At 46.5% G+C, this 27061-nt stretch overlaps 1 protein-coding gene across 1 annotated transcript; it reads right to left on the reverse strand.

Annotated features, from left to right (window-relative positions):
- LOC142250414 (cytochrome P450 2F2-like) lies at window positions 1-26284 on the reverse strand. Its single transcript, XM_075322578.1, has 9 exons — window positions 26108-26284; window positions 25157-25319; window positions 17281-17430; window positions 13028-13188; window positions 7980-8156; window positions 2630-2771; window positions 2369-2553; window positions 2128-2269; window positions 1-282 (listed from the first exon to the last, which is right to left on the reverse strand). Exons 1-9 carry the CDS (start codon window positions 26282-26284, stop codon window positions 86-88), a joined length of 1494 nt encoding a protein of 497 aa, XP_075178693.1. The 3' UTR covers window positions 1-85.
- Between the last annotated feature and the right edge of the window lie 777 nt (window positions 26285-27061).

Here is a 27061-nt window from a genome sequence, read left to right on the forward strand (position 1 = left end):
CTTCCTTAGTTACAAGTTTTTTCCCGCACTCACAAACATTTCCCCACAATCTCTCAGGATTGACTCACGTTATTATAATATTATGTTATTTTTCAGAAAAAGTTCGGGGTATAAGACATATCTCAAAGTTGGGAGGAAAATTTACAAACCCAACTCCCACTGGAGTGACCGAGATCTTTTCGGGGGGCACTGGTGACTTGATCGTGAATTTCTGCAGAAGTGTGATGATAAAAATGAAAAGCTCCATAACAGCCAAGCTCTTCCCCGGGCAAATTCTCTTACCTGGAAAGACAGATCGGTGAATAGAGAAACATCTCCAATAGGTGATATATTCTATTTTAGATTCTACTAATTTTAATAGACGACATGTAGAGATCAGTAAAGTCAACTCCATTACACTCCTACCACCATGCCTGACTGAAGACAGGACACACTTGTCTTTGTCCTCCTCACCCAGTTGCTGCCACACATGCTTGACACCATCTGAGCCAAATAAGTTTATCTTTGGGTGGTATCCAACTACCCGTTCTTACATAGTTACATAAGTTGAAAAAAAAAAGACCTAGTTCCATCTAGTTCAACCTTCCTCCACCAATTATACAGGTCATCACAAAATCTTTTATAACTGACAATGTCGTGTGTACTGAGGAACTCATCCAGCCCTTCATTAAAAGCCGTTATAGTATCTGCTATTACTAACTCTTGTGGTTGGCATTCCAGAGTTTGACTGCTCTAACTGTAAATAACAGTCACATTACATGGTATAGCATAGCTAATCAGGATCGACTATCACAGCCTGTATAAAAGCAGAGGCAGGGAATACAGCAGCTATTTATCGTTTCATAGTGTTTAAGATTGAAGGTAGACTTAAGTCCATTGAATTCAACCCATGACCTAACCTAACATGTTGATGGTGAGAAGGTGTCCCAGCTTCCATCTCAGTACTTTCAATTACTGGCAAATCGATTAAATTGCAAATCAAATTTCCTGAGAAAGATGATAGTTTTGAATTTCAAAATATTAGCATATCTCTATGGCTATATAATATCAAACGTTTGATAATGCACTCTGTGCCTTATCTCCAGGATCCAAAAAGTAAATCACAAGCAGGTTCTCACTTAGAGAACTGGTAGTGCAAATGGATCAAACCCTTAAGGCTAGGGCTTCAAGCAATTTTGGCTATGACAGCCATTGCATGACCAAACTTTACTCGGTGGAGCTAGTCAGTTGGATTCTTCATGGCTTGCTTGTTGTGGTCTTAGTAGATTAGGTGTCACTTTTCTAATAAATTCAGACTGTAGCAGTGGATCCAAGCGAAATTCAGTCTCACGATGACGGTTTCAACCAAAGACACAGTTATAGCCCTAGCCCTATGTCACACTTGCCGGGTATGACAAGCGTGGCAGGGCCGTTCAGACCTACGTGTGTTGGATGCACAACAAAAAGCACAGCAAAGGGGACACTAGGGACACAATGACGGGGGGGCCTGGAGCTAGTGAGAGGAGTAGGTGGGACACTTCCTATCCTTACTTGCAACTGTCCCTACTCTCCTAACCAGTCCCCATACAGTCTCTGCAACTGTCGCTGAGTAGGAACCTAAGACCTTAAGAAGATCCTATAGATTCCCTAGCTAGTGAGGGGCAGGTGAGGTTCACTAGACCCACCACTGCACTAACAAGACACCAGGTAAGGTAAGACAAACAGGGAGGGGGATAGCAACAAAAAAGGATAAAGCTTGAGTACAGGAAAACTTCATGGCAGAACCTTCCTCCAAGGCAGCCAGAGAACAATGAGTTTGTATCTTCAGTAGGGATTGCGCTACTTAAACCTGAAGGGGCGTGGCTGCAAAGCAGCTGCAGCTGAAACACTCAGCTAGGAACTGCTGGAAAAACTGCTAGCAGCAAAACTGACATTAACCATTTCAGTACGAAGAGAAACAAAACAACATTTAAATGTAGAGAGCCAGATAAGAGGCTGCAGTCCTAGAGCTGTCACTAGCCTTCAAAAACAGAGAGATGACCGTGACACTCTATAGAAGCATTCTCTTTGAAAGTGATTACATATCATTAGGATATACAATCCCTTCATGACAGATACCGGTCAGAACCTAGTTCAGTTCATCCTCACCTACAGAAAACGGCATGAAGTATTCTCTCTTTATAAGTTTCCCATTTTCATCTAAAAAGTTGTTTGGTTCAAACTTTTCAGGATCATTGAACTGTGTCCTGTCCTTGTGCACATGTGTAAGGACTGGGGTGACAACTGTACCCTATGTTTTGGAAAAAAAAATTAGGAAAAAATAATAAGTAAACTTTTCTATAGAATCGTTTTTATTATTATCTTTTTCATAGCCTAAGTTGATTTTTACCTTTTTGAATATATAATTGCGAATTTGAGTATCCATGGTCAATTCTCGGGGAGTAACCAACGGTGACACATCACAAAATCTCTGCACCTCATATATAAACGCTTCCGTGTACGGCATATTGTATCTGTCCTCAAAACTTGGTGGACGTTGGCCAATGACGTCTTCTATCTCTTTGTAGACTTTCTCTAAGGGTGAAGAACACTTGGTTAGTTCTTATCATATTAAGATCTTTCACAGTTCTTTCCAGAATCGGTGACATACCGGCTACATTAGGGTGTTTCATGAGGAGCAGGAATGTAAATCGCAGAGTCGTGCTCACGGTTTCCGTTCCAGCAAAGAACAACATTAAAGAGTTCATCACCAAAGTGTTGGTATTGTAGAAGGTTGCTTTATTCTTCCCTTCCTACGTTTGAAGAAAAGATACAGACACGTTAATCAAGGAAGGAAATTATCATGAGAAGAATTCTATAAAAAGGCGTTGTCCATTACTAGGAAAACCCTCCTGATTTCACGTTTCCCCCAGGTAAAATAATAAAGCCTATACTCCCCTCCCGTGCTGACGCCCTTCCAGTTGTGTCCGGTTCTTTCAGGATTAAGTAAGTACACCACGTTGGAAGAGGAATATGTGAATGTCCCAAGAAACTTATATTCCTGATATGTGTTGGGATCTGTGTCCGGTCTTGGTCTTACAGGGTGGAGGTTTAGCAGCTCTAGTCTTCACATTGCAAGGATAAGTTCCTCTTAAGCCCGCTTTACACGCTGTAATGTATCTTACAATGTGTGGGCGGGGTCACGTCGTAAGTGACGCACATCCGGCATTGTAAGGTACATTGCAGTGTGTGACAGGTACGTGCGATTGCGATTGAACGGTAAACATTCATCGCATACACATCGTACCTGTCTCTAGAATTGCACGTCAGATTGTTCATCGTACCCGGGGCAGCACACATCGCTGCGTGTGACACCCCGGGTACGATGAACAGATCTCACCTGCGTCCTGCGGCTCCCGGCCCACAATACAGAAGGAAGGAGGTGGGCGGGATGTTTACGTCCCGCTCAGCTCCGCATCTATTGGCCCGCTGCCGCGTGACGTCGATGTGATGCCGAACGTCCCTCCCACTCCAGGAAGTGGACGTTCGCCGCCCACATCGAGGTCGTATGGAAGGTAAGTATGTGTGACGGGGAGTTACTCGTATGTGCGGCACGTTCAACAAATTGAATGTGCCTCACATACGATGGGGGCGTTGCAAATTGCATACGAAATCGTATGCGAAATTGCAACGTGTAAAGCAGGCTTTAGTGTATTTGAGAGCATTGAACTTCGGATCATGATGTTTCTTAAATTAGGAGGTTGCCTGTAGCATAACAATGTAGGTTCTTTAAATATTGTTTTTAACCGATCATCCTTGTGTAGAACATGGTGAAGTTTCTTAGTCGTTTTTCTCAGTACCTCAAGCTGTGGGTTGTAGGTCACCCCCAGGGGGTACCCAATTATTTTCCTCTTTTTCTTTTGTATTGAAGCAGTTGACTTCTAAGAGTCCTTGTGGCTCCAATGATCTCATCATCAATGGAGGTGGGGTGATAGTCTTGTTTTAAAAATGTCTTTTGAAGATGGGTTAAAGAGAACCAGCCACCAGAATTTTACCTATATAAACTAAAGCCAGTGCTATATTGGAGCTATCATGCTGATTCTGTACATACCTTTAGTTGTTAGATCGGATGTATACTTTCTTAAATATAGGCAAGAAAAGTGAAATGCACTGTTATTTGATTGATAGGTGCTACAGAATATCTAATAGGTGGGTCGGGTTTTGCTACTTATTCCCATCCCTGTCCGCTGCCTGTCCTTCCTCTCCCTGTCTCTGTTATTAATCGGGGGGGGGGAGGAAGGATAGGCAGGCAGACAGGGATGGTAATAAGTAGCAAAACTGACCCACCTATTAGATATTCTGTAGCTGCTATCAAATAGTGCATTTCACAAACTTCACTTGCCTATCTTTAAGAAGAAAGAAGAGCCAGCACGATCTGAAAGTGGCATGCATCATATAAAAGTGCAAATTCACGGATTTATTCCAACTGTACTATAATACAAAATGAGATTTTTTGCAAATAATTGATCAATTCTTTGAGCCACCCCTGCCACGTCACGGCAAATCTTGATAGGGGGGGGCCCTAATCTATACTATGTAGTTCATGTGCCATGCAGCCTCCTAGATAAAAAAAAAATTAAAAGCAGAACCATATACTGAAGCACACATATCTGTAACCTATATATAACTGCTTCTGTGACGCCCCTGGACTATCAGGTCGTCACAGGGTATTGCACATTCTACCCTACCATGCAGTATCCACCTTCTCTTTGTTATGGGTTCCAACCAAATGGTGTTGCCTCCAACAGCAAATAAAATCCTAGATACACCCTGCACCACACCCACCAGACACCAGTGGACGGCTTGAGTGGAATAGAGTCGCCCACCTGGGCAGGGGAGGGGGGGTCAGGGAGGGGAGGTGAGGAGTGTAGTCAGTGAGTTGGGAGTAGGTGTTTGGAGAGTCTGGAAGTAGCCCTCGAGCTGTGAGGATGTTGGGAGCGGTGACTCCTGTAAGAAAGCTGTCTAGGTTGCAGACGGTGGTCTGAGCCTAGAGGAATCGGACCCCCAGTCGCAGGGGATCATGGCAAAGGGCTCGGATCTGTCGTGCAGGACAGCCAGCAGCCTTGCACCATCACCGGTCTGGGACCGAGGCACGCCGTGGTACGTAGACCCTAGGTCGGGGAGTAGCTTCAGGCAACCCGATAATTTACCCGTGGAGGACGGAGCCTTCAAGATCCGTTCCCAACCTCTCCAGAATCGGGGCATTAGCGCAACGAGAGGGATAGGAATTTCCACTCAAAACGGTCCAGAAAGTCCCAAGCGTAAGCCCTGAGAACAAGCTCCCACACTTAGCCATAGTGTGGAGCGGGACCCGGGACCCGGTTTCACACTACCGGGACCAACAGAGAAGTAAACTAAGTGCCAGGAGGCAGGTCACGGATCACCAGGCAGCACCATTGGGGACGGGACCCGAACTAGCTCCCCTCAGCAGCAGCGGTGTCCAGAGACTTGGTTTACCCGATTGTTGGTGTCTGCTTAATGGACTGAGTGAGTACTAAAGTGATCCCTGCATCCCACGGCCATACCCCACACCGAGTCCCGGGGCATTACCCCTACCCGTGGAGGGTTACAACACCTGGCTGCCCCCAGTCATCACCTTAGGTACTCCCCAACGGCAGCGGCAGTATTCTCCTCAGTTACCGCGCCCCACGGGTGGTGTCACGAACTCTATAATCCCTTGTAAATAACCCCCCTTCATTTGAGTGGCCGCACGACCCCCGGGTCCAGAGACCCTCGAGCCACTGAGAACCCGGATCCGAGCAGCCCGGCTGCTTCCACGGGGGCGGCACACCTCCATGTCGCAGCAAGACGCAACTGCAGATAAAAGGTCAGCCCAGGTCCCATCATGTGTAGCAGACGCCACACACACCAGGACAATATCAGAACTGACCTTCTCAGAGTAGGACCTCCCGATCGAGATTTGCCGTGAAGTGGCAGGGGTGGCTCAAATAATTGATCAATTATTTGCTAAAAATCTCATTTTGTATTATAGTACAGATGGAATAAATCCGTGAAATTGCACTTTTATATGATGCATGCCACTCAGATCGTGCTGGCTCTTCTTTCTTTGCCTATATTTAAGAAAGTATACATCCGATCTCTCAACTAAAGATATGTATAAAATCAGCAGGATAGTGCCAGTATACCACTGGTTTTAGTTTATATAGGAAAATCCCGGTGGTTGGTGCTCTTTAAAAGTGTTCTTCTTATTATACCATGCCTCTTATGTGTATATATATGCGCTTCTTCAGATACTTTGTTATACCATGCCTGATGAAGAGACCCGAGAAGTCTTGAAAGCTTATTTTGTAACATCACTTATTTTATTTTTGTTAGCCATTAATAGATATCAGAACTACAAGATTATAATTTTGTTTCTCAGAGCAATCATTTTGCTTCGGGTACTTTCACACTTGCGTTTTTTTCCTTCAGTCGCAATCCGCCATTTTGGAAAACAGTGCAATCCATTAACAGATTCCGCTGCTTCCCATGGACTTGTATGGACGACACATTGCGACTGATGCTCCTGCATTGCATCCGCCAGCCAACGCTGCGTTGCATTCGCCGGGCGGAATGAACGCAGCATGTAGCGTTTTTCTGCGCTTCCCGGAGCGTCAAAAAAAATGCAATGTGCTGGATTCCGTCGGCGTCCGTCATTGTTATAATGGAAGCCTATGGTGGAGGAATCCGTTGGAATCCGTCATTTGACGGATTCCTGTGACGGAACCGTCTTTACACAACTGCGCGTGCTCAGTTGAGTAAATTGCTGAAAAAAAAGCTACAACGGATTCCGTTGTTTTGCAGGATCTGTCGCATCAGTTGTGCCACTATATGCGACGCATCCGTTACATCTGTCACACAACGCAATGAGACGGATGCCGCACAATGCAAGTGTGAAACTAGCCTAAAGGCCGCTTTACACGCTGCGACATCGCTCAAGCGATCTCGTTGGGGCCACGGAATTTGTGACGCACATCCGGCCGCATTAGCGATGTTGCTGCGTGTGACACCTATGAGCGATTTTGCATCGTCGCAAAAATCGCTCATCGGTGACATGGGGGTCCATTCTCGAATATCGTTACTGCTGCAGTAACTATATAGTTCGTCGCTCCTGCGGCAGCACACATCGCTGTGTGTGACACCGCAGGAACGAGGAAGCTCTCCTTACCTGCGTCCTGCCGGCAATGCGGAAGGAAGGAGGTGGGTGGGATGATCTCCGCTCATCTCCGCCCCTCCGCTTCTATTGGGCGGCGGTTCAGTGACGCAGCTGTGACGTCGCTGTGACGCTGAACGAACCGCCCCCTTAGAAAGGAGGCGGTTCACCGGTCACAGCGACGTCGCATGGCAGGTAAGTAGTGTGACGGGTCTGGGCGATGTTGTGCGCCACGGGCAGCGATTTGCCCATGTCGCACAACTGCCGATGGGGGTGGGTACCCACGCTAGCGATATCGGTCACAATATCGCAGCATGTAAAGTGGCCTTTAGATAAACACATTCACTTTCTCACCCAGTTTTGTAAAAGTTGTAACAGCTGTATAAAACAGTAAAATCAACGTTCAAACTGGCAACTTTTCTCCAGTGCTCTGGCATTAAAAAAAAAAAAAAAAAAAAAAGCTTCGATAAAACCCCCATTAATATGAATATTTATTCTCTTATATAGCGTTAATTCCACAGCGCTTTACATACATCAACAACACTGTCCCCATTGGGGCTCATAATCTGAATTCCCTATCTGTATGTCTTTGGAGTGTGGGAGGAAACCCACGCAAACACGAGGAGAACATACAAACTCCTTGCAGATGTCGTTCTTAGTGGGATTTGAACCCAGGATCCCAGCGCTGCAAGACTGTAGTGCTAACCACTGAGCCACCATACAATGCTGAGCCACGATGCAGTGCTTACAACTATTGTATACATTTCAAGAAATTACTGCTTGATAGAACATTAAACTGTTTTTGTACCTTCGCCATTTTGATCAGGAAACAGTCTATAAAATCTCTCGGGTTGTTACTGTCCAAAGTCTTCACGTTGTCCTCCATCTTCTCCTTAATAAAGTCTGCCATCATAGTAAAGTTCTCCATGATTGTATGGTGGGGCCCAGGTATGTACTTCATGATATTTGGGTATATGTCGAATAGCTTTTGGGGGGGAGGAAGGGGGGGGGGGGAAATGGCCACAGTTATTGCAACTTTTATTTTTCCCATTTTTATCATATAATATAACATCTGAATACACATTAACAACAATCTCTAAAACTTGAATTTGTTTTCGGGTTAAAAGGATTGTTTCACCCCAAAGATTACCCCGTGATTAACTCAAGTTTTTTGTTAAAGTATAAGGGTATGTGCACATGCTTTGTTTTACAGTACCAGCAAAGTGAATGAGATTGAAAAATAAAACTCATGCACACGCTTGTTTTTTTGTTGTTTTTTGTTTTTTTTTTTACTTGCATTTTTTGACCCTCTGGGTGTTTTTAGAAATCTGCATCATCTTTTTAAATTTTATTATTTAATTTTTTTATATTATGCAGCATTTTTTCTGCTGACATTCAAAGTTTTGCTACAGAGAAAAAAAAAAAAAACACGTGTGAACATACCTTTAGGGCATGATGACACGTTGAATTTTTTGCAGCATTTTCCCCCCAGAAAAAAAAAAAAAAAAAAAAATTACACAGAACCAGTAAAGATAATGAGAATTCTGCAGTCTCATGCACACGCTGCTTATTTTTTTCTTCCAAATTGACCAAAGCATTTTTTTCAAATCTGGAACAAATCTATTTTTAGTGTTTTTGTTGCTTCTTCACACAACAAAAAACTTGCTTATTTTAGGCATTTTTTTTCTGCCAAAACACTGTCTCAGGCCTCTTGCTCACGTCAGTGAAAAATACACACATTTTTCACGGTCCGTTTTGAAGGTGCGTATGGCCCATCCATGTGCCGTGATTTTCGCACACTAGTGTTCACCATTTGCTATCTGTGATAGCACACGGAGATCAGGAACTTTTTAACTCATCTGTCCCCGAAGCTGCTGTCCGTGGTGCTGCTGCTTCCGGGTGCACGTCGCAGTGAATATTCATGAGCATAATGAGCAAGCCCTGAAGCAAGTGACAGCAGCGACGAAGACAGCAGCGCTGGAGATAGGGGAGTATAGAAAATAATTTTATTTCAAAGACACGTGTTTTCTCAGGTACGTGTCACATCAGTGTGTGGTCCGTGTGACATCAGTGCTGCATAGACCCATTGATTTTTATGGGTTTGCGTATGTCCGTGATTCTGGTACGTATAAAAATGGCATCATATGTACCGGAATCACTGACGTGCAAAAGATGCCTTATATGTAGAAAAATCTGATTCAAATACTCAACATGTCCACGTAGCTTAAGAAGGTTGTCCAGGTTTGAGATGAAAGGCTGCTGTCACTATGTGGCTGCAGACTTTTAAATTTTCACTATCAGGATTCACCGGTGCCGGCGGCAAAAATGGATGGTCAAATGACGGCAAGTTAACGATTTGCATGCTTCCGTACACATTCCGTCCTCGCTCAAGACAGGAGTTGAGCAAGTTGGGACTTGACAGCATGTATGCAAATCGCATACTTGTGGTCACATGAGATTTGTAATTGAAAAGGGTTAATAGCATCTTTGGAGATATATAGTAGTAAGAAGGTTAAAGAGAACCTGTCATCTGATTCATGCTGCATAAGCCACGGACAGCAGGAATCAGAACCTGGCTACATGATTGCAGGTGTGGCGCCCCTGAGGCTCAGTTGCCACAGAGTATTGCATCTGACTTAAGGTGCAATACTCATCCCGGGTAAGGAAGAGGTTAACCACTGGTTTTCACTTCCACAACACATAGCTCAGGTGCTTTCCCGCTGGAACTGGGCTAAAGGTACCAATTAATGATTAATCATGGAAGGTTTCTCCGGGAGACGCCTGACATGATTAATCTAGGACTTATTGGCAGCTATGGGCTGCCAATAACTCCTTATTACCCCGATTTGCCAACGCACCAGGGCAAATCGGGAAGAGCCGAGTACAGTCCCAGAACTGTTGCATATAATGTATGTGGCAATTCTGGGCGGCTGCTGACTGATATTGTTAGGCTAGGGGGCTCCCCATAACGTGGGGCTCCCCATCCTGAGAATACCAGCCTTCAGCCGTATGGCTATATCTGGCTGGTATTAAAATTTGGGGGGGACCGCACGCCGTTTTTTTTAATTATTTATTTATTTTACTGCACAGTATAGACACGCCCACCGGCTGCTGTGATTGGGTATAGTGAGACAGCTGTCACTCAGCGTGGTGGGCGTGTGTGACTGCAACCAATCACAGGCGCCGGTGGGCGGGTAAAGCAGGGAATACGAGATTGATTAATGGGCGGCCGGCTTTTTCAAAATAGTAAAAGCCGCCGAAGTTTTTATAACAGCCGTGCAGCGCCGCGCCGGAGATCGGGGAACGGTAAGTGTTACGAGGGGGACCCGGGGAAGCGTGCCAAGGTGGGAAATGGACAGCTTCCGCCGGTCAAGGTCCACTGTGCGGTGTAAGGGACCGCTGCTATGGTGGGTGAAGAGTGAGCTGGTTGCTGCTAGCGATCGTCTGGAATGTCACAGACGATCTATGTACACCGGTCTGCCCTAACCCATGAGGGTTGTATGGCACGGATCTCACGGCTCGGTGTACCTGTTGCACGGGGAAGCACAGAGGTGCCCACGCACGTGTGCCAGTGGAAGTCACGAGAATATGGCACGAGGGTAGCACAGAGGTGCCCACGCACGTGTGCTTTCAATAACCAGGTGAGTCCGGTGGAGACTTGAGGAGCTCACCTGGGACAGGAACACGGCCTGTTGAAGGGGATACTGCCGGAGCAGCAAGGCAGGGACATGGCCTGCAAACCAGGTGCTGCCTAAGCAGCAAGGGCCAAGCCCACAAAAGACAGTAATGCCTGAGCAGTGGCGTGGCAGCACGCTGCCAGACATCCAAACATAGAAGGACGGTCGCACGCCGCCATGATTGCAGGGGGAGCTTTTAAGGAGGTGTAGCTCCACCCAAGGGCGGGCGCGAGGCGGAGATGACGGACTTGACCCAATCAGGGTCCACGACGTCCCAGCCTGGCCAGTCAGGATTCACCACGTCACCAGCCTTGTCATCAAGCCGTGTGACGTCAGTGGGCGAATCAGGACCCACCACGCATTGCACATGCTCACCCTCCTGCCTCTGGGAAATAGAGGCGGGATCCTCAGTCTCACAATGTGCAGAGATAACGGGAGTCTCACTGCTTCCCTGAGTAGCAAACCTCTGCAGACCTTCGGGGCCGCTGAGCAGGAGGACCCGTGGCAGGCCAGGAATGGGAGACCGCTTCACTCCTTGTAACAGGAGAACCACTAGGTGTCACCCTTCTGCTGCCTCTCTGAGAAGGTATCTCCTGCACACTGCGCAGTCTGGCAGACCTTCGGCGCTGCTGAGCAGGAGCGCTCGTGGCAGGCAAGGAATGGGAGACTGCCTCAGTCCTTGCCTCAGGAGAGCCACGAGGTGTAACAGGTAAGTATGAGAGAGGGGGGGGGAACTGACCGACAGACAGCTAGAGGGACAGATAAGACAGAGAGACTGACCGACAGACAGAGACCGACTGAGGGAGAGAACAAAACAGAAAAAGAAAAAAGACCGACATCACATGAAAAAAAGCACAAAACGTACAGGGAGCAAACAGAGATGAGTCCGTGTCACTCGGACGTGCGCACAGACCCATTGACTTTCATTGGGTCCGTGTGGCATGCAGAAAACGGACATGCTGCCGTGCAAAACACACACGGATCACGGACAAACGGACATGCATCAAAAACGCACGTGGAGCTTTTATCATACAATAACATTGGTGCACGTTTGGCCGTGTCTCCAATATACACGGAAACGGACCAAACACGCACGTGTTTCACAGATGTGTGTTTCAGGCCTCAAGCAGTAATCCACAGGCTAGCAGAAATTATCTCCTGCACGCCGGATTACTAACAAGACACCATGTGAGGCCTCTGCCACACTCACGTGAAATTCACGCACGTGCCGAGAGACATGTATTTCCCCTGCGTGTTGCGTGCAGGTAAGTACGTGTTTCTGGTACGTGCGGGCCACGTGTGTTCTACATGTGCTATCCGCGATAGCACACGTAGAACCGGTAATTATCATACTCACCTGGTCCTTCCTGCTGTCCGTGGTGCTGATCCTCGGTCTCAAGCCCTCCCGTCTCCCCGCTGCTGCTGCTGCCAGGCAGTGAAGTGAATATTCTATGAGATTAATGAGCGGCGGTTGGCAGCAAGAGGCAGCAGCAGCAGAGACAGGAGGGCAGGAGAAGGTGAGTTAATGTTTTTTGTTTTTTTTTTACTGACACGTGTGTTTTCTCCGGCGCGTGTCACACGGGACCGCATCCACACTACACCCGTGTAGTACGGGTGCGGGCCGTGTGACACCCGTGCTGCCGGAGAAAAAACGGACATGTCAGCGCTTTGAAAAACGCACACACGTACAAACGCACACGGACACACGTTCCGTGTGGTTTTACGTGTGTGTGCCTGCTACCATAGGGTAGCATTGCTGTACGTGTCTCCGTGCCGCCGGTACGTGTAAAAAAATGACAAACACGTGCCGGTGGCACGGATGTGTGTCGCAGGTCTGAGATAGAGATAGAGATATATATATATATATATATATCTCTATCTCTATCTCTATCTGTTCTCGCACAGTGGCCCCCTTCTGCTTGTGTCCGCTCCTGCCCTGACTAGCATTTGATTTTCAGCGGGTTTATTATATGATTTTTAGGTCACATTGGCTAAAGTGGACAGTATATTTTGAATAACAGATAATGTTACCTAAAATGTATAACATTTTTTATTGTGTAGACTTTTTGAACTGATGGATATTTTGTACTTTCCAATGGAGATTGAGTAACAATGACCCAAGAAAAGTAAAAAAAAAATAATCACTAATATGGCGACCCCATGATAAGGTTTTACTTACCAGTCCCCAGCGTGAGCTCATGATGCGGAAGATGTCTTGAACACATTTCACAAGCTTTTGAAAATTTTCATCTTCGTATTCAAACCGGCTGCCAAACACCACAGAGCAAATCACATTGGACACAGAATGTAACATAGGGTAATTGGGATCTATAGGGGATCCTAAAACATCAAAGAGGACTAAGTAAATCAAGAGCTGAAGGTCAGGATGCACAGAAGCCGAGTAACAAGGTCTATTGGGTGGAATAAGGGCTCATGCGCACGTTGCGTCCTGACTAGTGCAGAAATAAATGCACCCTCTGGCAGACTTGACGCTGCGTGTTGACAAAAAGAATGCATCCAAAACGCATGTATTTTGGACGCATTTTGCATGCGTTTTGGATGCATTTGTCAGTGCGGTCCCCCAGCTCTGCTACATGCCCGCTGACAGCACACACAGACCGGGCGATGAGAATGAACTCGGATGAACTTCACCCGACTTCATTGTCATCCCGCGGCTCTGTCTCTGTGTGCTACCATGAACTCAGATGAACCTCCGAGGTCAGTGCCAGGACACAGGAGTCCGCAGCAGTGACGTCAGAGCTTCACCCAATTTCACTGACATTGCGCATCTCTCTCTCTCTCTCTCTCTCTGTGGCAGCCTGATTTAAGGTCAGACGTGAAGGACTCATCTGTGATCGCAAATCCCCTGAGTGACTGCAGTGAGCAGCGCGATCAGCGGTGCAGTCACTCAGGTGACCTGCGGCCACAGCTGCAGTCCTCCACCTGAGAGCAGTGGCCGCGAGTAACCTGAGTGACGTCATCACTGATCGTGCGGCTCACTTCAGTTGCTGCGTGGAGATGACAGATAGCGGTTGTGGTCTGTGTCCGCTCGCTGTCAGCTTCATGTAGCAGAGCTGAAAGTCGTGGGACCTCTGTGGATTACGTCGGAACTGGAGGGGTATTTGGGGATTAATAAAGTGGTGAAAGAGGGTGTTTTTTTGTCTTTCATTCCAAATAAAAGGATTTTTGGATGTGTGTGTTTATTTTCTTTAACTTACGGTTACTCATGGACAGTATCTCGGGGAGACGCCGGCCATGATTAACCTAGGACTTAGTGGCAGCTATGGGCTGCTGCCATTAATTCCTTAGTTATTACCCTGCTTGCCACTGCACCAGGGCAATTCGGGATGAGCCAGGTAGAGTCCCGGGACTGTCGCATCTAATGGATGCGGCAATTCCGGTCGGCTGCTGGCTGATATTGTTAGGCTGGGGGGCTCCCCATAACGTGGAGCTCCCCATCCTGAGAATACCAGCCTTCAGCCGTGTGGCTTTACCCTGGCTGGTATCAAAATTGAGGGGGAAACTGCACGTTTTTTTTTTAATTATTTATTTTTTTGTTTCACTGCTCGATATAGACACGCCCACCGACGGCTGTGATTGGTTGCAGTGAGACAGCTGTCACTCAGCGTGGGGGCGTGTCTGACTGCAACCAATCATAGGCGCTGGTGGGCGGGGTAAGCAGGGAATAAGATAGAATAATGAGCGGCCGGCATTTTCAAAAGAGGAGAAGCCGCCACAGTGTGAACGTGCACCGCGCCGGTGATCATGGATCGGTGAATATGAGAGAGGTGGTGGGAGGTAGAGACCGACATGGACAGAGAGAGAGATAGAGACATCGAGAGAGAGAGACCGAAAGACCTGCGTTTGTTTTGTCAAAAAAACATGCGGATCGCAACAAAAATGCAGTGCAAATGCACTGCTTAACATTTTGGTAGCATTTTTCTGCAACTCATTGATTTCAATGGGTGTAGAATGCTGCCAAAACAGACAAAAGAATTGACATGCTGCTTTTTTAAACGCAGAGATTTTGTCAAATTTTTGACAATCAAAACGCTGCGTTTAAAAAAGAATCGTGCGCAGGGATTTTGCATGATTCTCCTAGACTTGCTGGGGAAGCAGAACACATGTATTTTGACAATGTAACGCTGCAGAAACGCAAAAAAAAAACAATGCAACGTGCACTCGAGCCCTTACACAGTCTCGTTCAGGTAAGGTTTCAAAGCATGGTATATCCTATTATTGAAGAGTATTTCCAAAACTTGCCCTAGATGTAGCAGCTCCTTGGCCAACCAGCTGAATTTTCCAATATCTCTCTCTCAAAAAAAAAAAAAAGGGGGCAAAGACACATCGGCAAGCGTTGTTCGATCTTACAGGGTATTTTAACTGTCCCGGCTGCAGTATCATATGTGACCTGTCACCTGAGGCTTGTGATCAGCACAAACACTCTGTAGACCTTGTATAGTGTACTGTCAAAAATTGTGTAAAGAACCACAAACATTGCCCAAATATATCCAACTTGCAGCATGGTTCCAAATAACAGTGCCATCCTACGACTAAATACCAACTTCATATACAGTAGTTAGTATTACACTGTGCGCAGCTTCCTGGGACCCACCGATGAGTATCTGCGGCTTTTTCCTATGTCTGCCATTGGCGGACGTCGTGTCAATAGCACTGCAGCTAATTAGAGAGCTCAGCGGTTCTGCAAGGATTGGTCCGTCTATATGGGAATGCCACACTAGAGCCGCTGAGCTCCCCGATTGGCATTGGCTGTGGCATTGACATCACTTTGAAAGCGTGGTAGCCAGACACTGGGAACATCGTGGAGACTAACCGATGGACTCGGGGGAAGGTGAGTGCAGCACTTTTTTTTTTTCAGGCTCCCTGCACACGTAGCCAGGGTAAATATCGGGTAACTAAGCAAAGCACTGTGCTTGGTTACCCGATATTTACCTTGGTTACCAGCGTACACCGCTTAGCGCTGGCTCCTTGCACAAGTAGCAAGGGTAAATATCGGGTTATTAAGCAAAGCGCTTTGCTTAGCAACCCGATGTGTATCCTGGTTACGTGTGCAGGGAGCCAGAGAGAGCATGCGCAGTGAAATCCTAAGGATTCCGCTGGTCAAAAAACGTTACATGCTGCGTTCCTTCCGCCCAGCGGAAGCAACGCAGCGCCGGCCAGCGGAAGCAGCGCAGGTACTTTTGGCACAATCCGTCATCCATACAAGTTTATGGGAAACAACGGAATCAGTTAACGGATTATGCTGTTTTCCAAAAGGGCGGTTTGTGACGAAGGTAATTAACGAAACTGTGAAAGTACCCTTATTTGGAACCATGCCGTAAGATGTACATGTTTGATGTGGTTCTCTACACACTTTTTGACTTATTCGGGCTTTACACGGTACGATCGATCGTGCGATTGCACGATCGATCGTACCCGCCCCCGTCGTTTGTGCGTCACGGGCAAATCGCTGCCCGTGTCACACAAAGTCGTTAAAGCACAGTCACACGCACTTACCTGCTGTGCGACCTCGCTGTGAGTGGCGAACGTCCACTTCCTGAAGGGGGAGGGACGTTCGGCGTCACAGCAACGTCACACAGCCGCCGGCCAATAGAAGCGGAGATGAGCGGGACGTAAAAATCCCGCCCACCTCCTTCCTCACGCATAGCCGGCGGGAGCCGAGGGACGCAGGTAAGCTGCTGTTCATCGTTCCCGGGGTGTCACACGGAGCGACGTGTGCTGTCCCGGGTACGATGAACAACTGGCGCCATTTTAATTAAACAATTTTTTTAAAACTGAGCATCGAGTACACGACTCACGATTTGTGAGCGATACTGCGTCGCTCAGAGGTGTCACACGAGATGACATCGTGTACAATACTGGATGTGCGTCACGAAAACCGTGACCCCGACGATGCATCGCACGATCCGTTGTCTCGTGTGACGCCCGCATTACACTATATGGGTAGAGGAGGTGCCAACAACCTTATGTTCAAGATTCTTTATATCAGTGGTGATATAGAAGGGTTAATCGTTAAAATATTATAATATATATATATATATATATATATATATATATATATATATATATATATTTTTTTTTTTTTTATTTTAATACTGTATTAGTACATTTTGTTTAGTATATACCAGTCTCATATTCAAGGTTTCATTTTTCGTTTAATATGTTCTTATCTCATATGAAAGTCTCTGAGACTTCTAAGTCATGTGTGACGTATGTCTGAGAGGAGGGGAACAACTGGTGAACTTCTAACGGAAACATCAGTTGTGGACAATCATCTTCGTGCCATAAATGTAATTGTTCTATTGTGCATAAACAAAATGTAATCTGGAAATCAATTAAAAGAAAAAAAATTCAAAAGGATGTTACAAAAATAAAAAAAAAAAAAAAAAAAAAAAAAGTGTTTTACTTTACCATTTGCTTTTTGCAGCGTCTCGGTCAGATAACCAGCCTCCACTCGTATCCTCTCCTCAAAGCTCTGTTTTCCTACTCCAAAATTCCCCAGCGTTAGCATGGCGAAACGTCTCAGCTCCTTCCATTTCTCTCCATTACAGAAAGCAAACTCTGCAGTACAATAGAAGAGTTAATTTCATATTAATAAGCTCATCAAGGGGACATGTTCATTACTGTATACTCTTTCTTTATGTGGTGCTCTACCTATATCTCTACACTGGATTGTTCTTTACAGCGGATCAGTCATCAGATTTCACTAAACAAATTGAATAGATTTCTAAATACATTTCTGGACCTTATGTTGTATAACCATGTCTGAATCGGCGTATAATCCTTTTTAAAGTTAAGCCACGTCCAATAACCATCCATTTGAAACTGATCCATTAAGCAAAAAAAATCAGATCCATTTCAAATGGAAGAAAAATGGATGGCTGTTTAACGGATCTGTTTTCCATAGACTTCAATGTTAAAATAACATATCCAGTTGTAATCAACTCTGTCTGCACAACTTTTTTTTTTTTTTGTATCATTCTAAGATAACTTATTGCTGTTTGATCCATTCTAATGAATGATTATGTGACACCCTGGACTATTCGGGTCATCACAGGGTTCTGCACAAACTGCCCTCCCCGTGCAGTATTCAACCCCTCATGGTTCTGGGAACCTAACATGCGGTACTGCCTCCACCAGCATTCACAAATCCTAGATACATCTTGCACCACACCTGTCAGGCACACCAGTGGGCTACTCGAACAGGCATAGGGCCGCCCATCTAGGGGTCAGGCAGGGAGGTGGGAGGTGTCAGTTGAGTCGAGTAGTGACCCTTGAGCTGTGAAGAGCTCTGAGGAAGCTGGGAGTTGGAGCTCCCAGGGGAGAAGCAAACTAGGTCGCAGACGGTGGTTTGGACCTAAAGGAGTTGGACCCCCAGTCGCAGGGGGATTGAGGCTAGGTGCCTGTAACTAGTCGAGGAGGACGGCCAGCAGCCTGGTCCTATCACCGGTCTGGGACCGAAGGCACGGCGGGGTACACTGACCCTAGGTTGGGGAGAAGCTTCAGGCAACCCGGTAATTAACCTGCGGAAGACAGGGCCTTTATGGACTGTTCTCACCCAGCTCAGAGATCGGGGGCACTAGCGCAACGAGGGGGATAAGACTTTCCTAGCAAGCGGTCCACTGAAATCCCAAGAGTGAGCTCCTGAGAGTAGGCTCCCTCACTTAGACACAATGGAGAGCGGGGCCCGGAAAAGCTTCAAGCTAGCGGGCCACAACGGACAATCTAAACTTTTGTGCCAGGAGGCAGGTTACGGACCACCAGGCAGTGCTGCAGGGGACGAGAACCGGACGAGCTTCCCTCGAGAGGAAACGGCAGTCAGAGACTTGGTTTACCCTGTTGTCAGCGTCTGCTTCATTGCAGAGTGAGTATCCGACTGACCCCTGCACTGCACCTGCACAACCATCATACAGAGTCCAGGGGCCCTGTCCCTACCCGTGGAGGGTAACGTCACCTTGCTGCCCAATTCCATCACCTCGGGTACTCCCAACGGCAGTGGCAGTACACCCAATTACCGCACACCATGGCTGGCGTCACGAACTATACTAATCCCCTATAAATACCCCCCTTCACCTTAGAGTGTGGCCCCTAGCCCTCGGGTCCAGAGACCATCGAGCCACAAGTAGTCGCCAACCCCCGGATCCGAGCAGTTTGATCCACTGCCAGGGTGGCACAATTACTTGACATTGTCAGCTGTAACCATAGAACAAAAAATAAGTAAAAAACAAATCTACTCTGGACTTGTTCACACTACAAATTCTGTGGCATCAAAAAAACCTCTTCGTTGGACCTGTTCTCACTAGAGCTGTTCACACTACTAACACGGCTTTAAGTCCTAGATTGATATGCAACTTCAGTTCCTGTGTGTATCACTCCTGGTTCTGGGTCATATGGCCTTCTCTACTCTGCTCCTCTGCCTTCCATCCAGAACAAGAAAGTTCAAAAAGGTATCCAGCTCACCTATTCCTCTAAGTGCATGGCATCTGTCCAAGATGGTGTGACAGGGTATGCGGCAGAGCAGTGAGGGACGCCAGGCCAAGGAACAATCCAAAGGGCTTTATTGGAACCACAAAGATAAAGCACCAAACATAAATATAAATCCTTAAAGTCTGCAAGGAGTCCACAACAAAACAAAAGATCCAGGGGCACCGCCTGGTATTCCGATGCCAGGGAAAATAGGGCAATGGTCCTTTATGAGTTCCTTGAGTCCAACAGGGGGAACAACAAAACACAATCCCACGTGGCCACTGATCTCCAGTCTGTAACAGTCCATACACAGGCTCTAGGATCCAGCCTCAGCTATAGATCCTAGTGCTTCTCCGGCCGAAATCCAACTAACTGACCTACATGAGTCTCATTGTTCTTCTCTCCTGGGATCTGACCCTAAGGTGGGTAGAAGAGTCCAACTCCGCCCGGATATTTGATGGCTTTTGATACATGAATGGACTCTAGGTTCTTTAGTGTATGATGAAGATGTAGGATTGAATGTTCGGCTCCAGTTTTTATCCTCCTTCACTTGAACTCTGCTTCCTGCACCCACAAATCGGCATTGTATATCTCCCACATCATCATTGCCTAGGAGAATGTCTGCAGGAAGGCCGCTCATCACACCGATTATGCATTGTTTTGCCCCAAAGCCATAATCCAGGGTTACACTTGCTCTCGGAATATATCTCTGAGTACCTCCAGCCAATTCAATGGCAATTACTGGTCCCTTTTGAATTGCTTCTGGTTGAATTACTCGGGGATCTGCTATGGTGAGAAAAGCCCCAGTGTCACAAAAGCCAACAACTTTTTGGCCATCCAGCATGACCTCCTGTAGATGTTTATGCTGAAGATCATAAGAACGGGTGGCTGTTGCTCGCACTCCATAGACTCCTGGTAGGGAAGTCAACATATCAGAGTCACTTGGCAAATCATCAGGGCCTGAATCCAGCTCTTCTCCTGCTGAAGGTGTCTGTAGATAATGGACAGGTGTCACAAACCACCGGGGGGGTCACTCAGAAATCCCCCGCGCTGGCTACCAGTACGTCACGATCGGGGGGTAACAAGTGGGGTCACCCCTCCTTTATACCTCCCGACCGACAGACAGAGCACGTGACGCGCTCTCTAGCGCCCCTCTTATAGTCAGGCCAATTATGGAATTGCCCGACAATAAGCAAGGAGGCCGCTATACTACTTATGCCGATTATTGAAGGGTCCCCGGTGAGAGTAGGGTATATATTCCCCCGACCTCCGCGGGCGGAATATATAATATCTTCCCGAATCTCACTGGCCTCCCCACAATAATCCTTGGCACAACTCGCTGCCACCAACCGATTTACGGTAACTATTAGCCGAACACACAGACGTGGGATTCAAGATCGAGATAACAGAACAGCCCAAGATTAATTATATAATTTAATCAGCCTAAAGCACACTAGAACTACAATATATACAATAGGGAATCTACAGAATATACATATGTCAGAGTACAGTTACAGATAAAGCATGGTTTTCAAACAGGTATGCAATTCAATCAGTTACCTTGTGCGTCTGGCCACAGGGGGGCGCTGTAGACCAGGTTTCCAGGAACTCCCACAGATGTTTCCTACACGTGCCCCCAGCGAAAGAACGCTGGAAAATGGCCGAAGTAGGGTTATCAACCTGGGCAGATCCAGGTCCCCTCCTACCTTAGTGACCTCACAGGGAAGCACTGCCACTCCCCCTGCATGGATCAGAATTATCCAGCAAAGGGGATATTGGCCATAACTTTGCCTGGGAGCGTCGTAGGCGGACGCCAATGCTCTCATTGTGACAGTTATGAATTTAGCTACAGAACGAGGGGACTCATGACCTGTCTGCCAGTTCCCCATTGGCTGATATCACGCCTGGGGCATTTCCCAATGTCCTGCTCCCATAAAAAGGGTGTGCCGGCATCGTCCGCATGCAGAGACACCATTTTTATGGTTGCCATATTTATCGGAAATATGGCTTGCGAGATATGAACCATTTTTTACTGGAGTCGTTCTGTCTGGCTATTTCCATAGCCTTGCTAACTAGCTAGCAGCCCCCACTACAGGGTCACGGCAGGGAGTCATCCTGTGTCCATTGTTCCCACACCACCTCATTTCCATATCACAGGACATGGCCATGGGATTTGTTGCTAAACCAGTTGTGTGAAGGAAAGGGGGGGTGACACCAGGAGAGGGCTTCCTGACATACTTGAATATCATGATTTATCGTCATATCTCCGGATTTACCTCACAACAGGCAAAGGTGGTCTGCAGCTGTTCTGCCTCTGAACACCTGGACAGTCAGCTTGCAGATGACCAGGCTGCCCACATTGATAACATCTGCGCTGCGTCTCACTCCTTCCAGTTTGCCTTCTGGAGAAGTAGGTAGGAGACCTTGGTTACTGATAGGGAGGTGCAGGTGCTGGAGGTGGATGTCGATTTGGAGGATGTCTCCACGGGATAGATGGGCATGTGGCACGCAGATGCCCGGGATGCCCACAGCTTCGCTCTTCTATTTTCTCTCCTCGTCGCATTCCAGAAAATGTGGTAGAAACAACTGGAGGCACATACACACGGGTATCCACATGAGGTGGTGATCTAGGAGGTTGAGGAACATTGGGCACTGAAGGACAAGGAACCTCTGGTGTTGGGGTGCTGGTCATTTTTGCTCCCTCTGCTAACAGCTTCTTCCATTGAGGCTTGATAGTGAGTACCTCATCAGCTAGAGCGGCAGCTTGTTCCACTGTCTCTGGTCTCCTCTCACGCACCCATTCCCAGATCTCAGTAGGGCACTTGGCATAAAACTGTTCTTTTAGGATGACCTGGAGGAAGGTCTCCCAAGTTAAGGCTCCCTCTCCCTCCAGCCAGCGATGGCACACTTGTTTCAGTCTGTGGGCATACATTTTGAAAGACACTTCTCCATCACAGGCTAACATATGGAACTGAGTCCTATAAGTATCTGGGGTCACGGCATAATGTTCTAGAATGGTCTGTTTGATCTCCCCATACTCACAATTCCACTGAGGGTCCATAGCTCTATAGGCGTCGGCAGCTCCACCCTCTAAGAGGCCCACCAGGTGTCTGACTCGCTCTCTTTCTGGGACTTCAATTAATCGGCACTGATGCTCAAAGTCCTGGAAGAAGCCCTTAATGTCACCTGCAGCTTCATTAAATGGCTTAAAGTCCTTGCGGGACACTCTGGAGAATTCCCTCATAGTTGGTGCTGTGGGTACAGTCTGTCTGGAGCTCCTAGCTGCTTCCACAGCAAGCTGCCTCTCCAGCAATACCCTCTCCTTAACTCCACGAATAGCCTCCCTCTTATCTTCTATGGTGGCCTCATCTCCCAGCAGTGTCATCTCCTCCTCATACCACACAACCCATTGACTTTTTTGGGTATTTACCTCCAGCTCCCGTCTTTCCTCCCCTTGCTGTGGAAATCCTTCCTCGGTGCCATCTTGCAGGCAAGCTCCTTCCAGAGCCTCAATTAGTTGCTCCTTGAAGAGTCCTTTGTAGCCAACTCCTAATTCACAGGCCTTTGTTTTGAGGTTCGACATAGTCCAGTTCCTGTATCCTGAGCTTCTGGTTTCAGAGGTTGATGGGCCGTTGTCCTCCATTTGTTCTGCTCTGATCCCGCCGCTGCCAAACAGTATGTGACCGGGTATGCGGCAGAGCAGTGAGGGACGCCAGGCCAAGGAACAATCCAAAGGGCTTTATTGGAACCACAAAGATAAAGCACCAAACAAATATAAATCCTTAAAGTCTGCAAGGAGTCCACAACAAAACAAAAGATCCAGGGGCACCGCCTAGTATTCCGATGCCAGGGAAAATAGGGCAATGGTCCTTATATGAGTTCCTTGAGTCCAACAGGGGGAAAAAAAAACCCAAAAAAAAAACCACAATCCCACGTGGCCACTGATCTCCAGTCTGTAACAGTCCATACACAGGCTTTAGGATCCAGCCTCAGCTATAGATCCTAGTGCTTCTCCAGCCGAAATCCAACTAACTGACCTACATGAGTCTCATTGTTCTTCTCTCCTTGGATCCGCCCCTAAGATGGGCAGAAGAGTCCAACTCCGCTCGGACATTTGATGGCTTTTGATACATGAATGGACTTTACACTCCTGGCTTTGTTCTGTTTACCAAGTTGTGGTTGGAGAAGTCCCATGCTGAGAAGAACAAAATCCCCCAGCAGAAGCAGCACAAAGGACAGACAGACTATTACACCATGAGGACAGGCGGGGGAGGGACACGCTGTTACAGATGGTGGTTAGGATTCAGAGGCGCACGCCTCGAAACGTGTAAACCGCTGTTTCTGGGGCCAGTCTGCTGTTTTTTTCACCTACCATCCATGTGTGTTTTTACTATATTTTTACTGTCCTGGTCATCGCTGTTTCACATGCTAGACAGTTAAGGCCCTGTCACACACACACACACAGATAAATCTTTGGAAGATCTGTGGTTGCAGTGAAATCAGGGACATATTGTTCCATCCATACACAGCCACAAACCTGGCACCGATTGTCCACAATTCTACTACAACCACAGATTTATCTGTGTTTGACAGGGCCTTTAGTCCTCCTCACTTTGCCTTTACCTTGAGTCCTTATTGTTCACCTTAATCTGCGACGTAAGGCACCATTACACGCGTCGATTTATCATGCGATCGTATCTGCGATCGCACCCGCCCCCGTCGTTTGTGCGTCACGGGCAATTTGTTGCCCGTGGCGCACAAAGTCATTTAACCCCTGTCACACGTACTTACCTCCCAAACGACCTCGCTGTGGGCGGCGACCATCCTCTTCCTGAAGGGTGAGGGACGTTCGGCGTCACAGTGACGTCACACAGCGGCCGCCCAATCGAAGCGGAGGGGCGGAGATGAGCGGAAGGTAACATCCCGCCCACCTCCTTCCTTCCGCATCGCCGGCGGGACGCAGGTAAGCTGTGTTCGTCGTTCCCGGGGTGTCACACGGAGCGATGTGTGCTGCCTCAGGAACGACGAACAACCTGCATCCAGGAATGTAACAGACTTTATGAAAATGAACGACGTGTCAACGAGCAACGGTAAGGTGAGTATTTTTGCTCGTTCACAGTCGTTCGGAGGTGTCACACGGTACGACATCTCTAACGACGTGACCCCGATGACATATCGTTAGATATATCGTATTGTGTAACGCCGACTTTAGAAAAGCCACCTCACGTGATGAACCCTTAACAGATATTGAGTGGGACTGCCCAACCACAATTTGCAATGTGATGATGGGAACGTCAAACATTGCAACTCATCTTACAGACCAGAGATATTAAGTGTCACAAACAGGATGACCCTAAACCAGCATCTACCACAGAAGAAGAGTCTAAAGAGTCAATATTTACAAGCATAAACAGTCCTACAATCTCCTTACCGATCAACCCAGAGAAAAAAAAATATAATAGGAAAAGAATGTGACAAACTATTTTAGTTATAAAAGTAGAGACAGAACCTCTTTGAGGTTCTGCTCTTGGGCCAACCAGGAAAGTAGTGATATCCTCTTGGGAATAAGTGATTGGTGATGAGGGGCAAAAAAAATTCTACACCCTTCTATCAAGAATGATCCATCAAGCTCAGAATACCAGAATCAATCAAAATGAAACCTGGAGTGGTCCTATAAAAAGCTATCATGCCAGGTACCGGGAAGTACCAACGCGAAAAGGAAGGGAAACCCTGTATCTAGGAAAGGGGAAGATGGTGATTCCCGACCAAGTCTACCACTGGTCCCAGGGGTCCCTCACACCCTAGATAGTTTAATACTCACCATCTCCTTTGGTAAAGTCATTAAATGAAGGACGATAGGCTCTACCACTGAACTCTTCTGCTTTGTCGATTAAAGTCTCTTTAATGGCTTTGTAACTACATAACACGACTACTGGCTTGCTCCCTTCATAAACTGTAAATATGTCCCCATATTTTTTTGACAACTAGGAGAGAAAGCAGAAAATTAGTTCACCATGACAAGTTATTGATTTGACATGACTTGACAAGGTCACTCCATTCATGAATTTGACAACATGTTTAACTTTTTTGGTTGTGTATGCAACTTTTTACAGTGGGAAGGAGACAAGACACTGGATGATATTTACAGAAGCAGCTTATTTCAAGACCATAGAATGATTAGTCCAATTGAAATCTAACATGTCTGTCTAAGCTTTGCTTTCTTCAGGACCCACCCACCTCTCACCCCATTTGGAAGTGATGACACATCATTTTTTTTTTGTGTATAACTCACTTTAACAAGTTCTGCCTTATGGTTGATTTCTTTCAAGAAAAAAGTAAACTTTAGGATCTGTCACCAGATCAAAAGTGACCAGTTTTTGTTCTTATTTTACTCCTGCATCTACCATGAGAATTTTTTCTTCTTTTAAATCTCCTACCCAGCCCCAGAGATAAGGAACTTTTTTTAGTTCTATTTTTTATGTTCTTTACCAAGGGAGCGTGGCTCACAAGTAATTCTGTATACATGTCCCCAGAGATTTCGGTTAGCACCGCCCTCTTGGAACAAAAGACCACTATAAAAATCAGCACTTAATAATAAGACCCATATTTTTGGAGCCATAGGTGGATTTTTTTTTTAAAAGTTAATAATGTAATGCTCAGATGTGTAATGGGAATAAAATAAGGTAAAAAAATGTTGTCATTTTTTTTTATCCGCTGATTTCCTTTAGGAATCCTTACTGTGTTCTACGAGTTTGTTTCTGGGTTTACTCACATCCAGTAGAGACTTTACGATATCCTTGAAGTTCATCAAGTGAAGCGTACCAATGATGGGAAGAGGAGTTGGTCCAGGAGGAAACTTGGACTTCCCCAACAATAACTTGGCATAATTAGCCATCATGCTGGTTATGAGAATCACCAAGAGGACGGTAACCAGTGAGTAGAAATCCATCCTATGAAGAGAGAGTCATATGCAGATTTTTTTTTTTGTTTTTTAAAGGTTCCTTATAATTTCTCAACATACAGAGAAATCTAAAGAGAAATCAAGGAGCTCCAGTTGCAGCAATTTTAATTTCCATGTATCTACAAATCGGGAGTGCAACTGAAGTTAGGGGACTTCTTTGTGCTGGTTAAAACTGACACATTTTGGTGTTTGTTTGCAAGACCTACTTGATTTTTTCTCTCATGATTATGGAGTAAAACTTTCTACAACTTTTTGTAGGACCCGTGGAGTGTTCCTATAAATAAAAAAACAAACAAAAAAAAAAACAAAAAAAACACACGGTCATGTTAGGTACAAGGAAGCACCAAGTGAACGGCCAAAAGGAAATGAAACCCTGTGTCTAGGGAAGGGGAGATGGTGACTCCTGACCAAACCTACCGCTGGGCCCTAGCTTCCCTAACCACCGTAGATGAGTTCCGCACCTATGCGCCGAGCCGGATACCTGACCCTAAAGTAGGCCCTAGGTAGGGAGCGGATAGCATGAGCACTTAGTCAACCCAACTAAGCACTAAAGAAGACACAGGGATGACAAATAAAGGTTAAGTAAAGTGTAAAAAGTAAACACATTGTTGAGGAGAGCCATTGGATCAAATACTTAATTAACCTGGACATACAGGACTGTGAGAAGTGTGCTCAATGAAATCGATTCTCTATACATAAGCCAGTCTTCAGAAATATCTAAGATGACCCCCGATGACATCATAGACCCGCCTACGATGACGCCCA

This window comes from Anomaloglossus baeobatrachus, chromosome 9, assembly GCF_048569485.1.
Source record: "Anomaloglossus baeobatrachus isolate aAnoBae1 chromosome 9, aAnoBae1.hap1, whole genome shotgun sequence".
NCBI lineage: Eukaryota > Metazoa > Chordata > Amphibia > Anura > Aromobatidae > Anomaloglossus > Anomaloglossus baeobatrachus.

Excerpts from the sequence above, each read along its gene's own strand:
- LOC142250414 (XM_075322578.1), bottom strand. The coding sequence starts at position 26,284 with ATGGATTTCTACTCACTGGTTACCGTCCTCTTGGTGATTCTCATAACC. Across the intron at positions 25,320-26,107 it reads TCGTAAAGTCTCTACTGGAT|TTGTCAAAAAAATATGGGGA; the intron begins GTGAGTAAACCC and ends TTTCTCTCCTAG. Across the intron at positions 2,270-2,368 it reads GCAATTATATATTCAAAAAG|GGTACAGTTGTCACCCCAGT; the intron begins GTAAAAATCAAC and ends TCCAAAACATAG.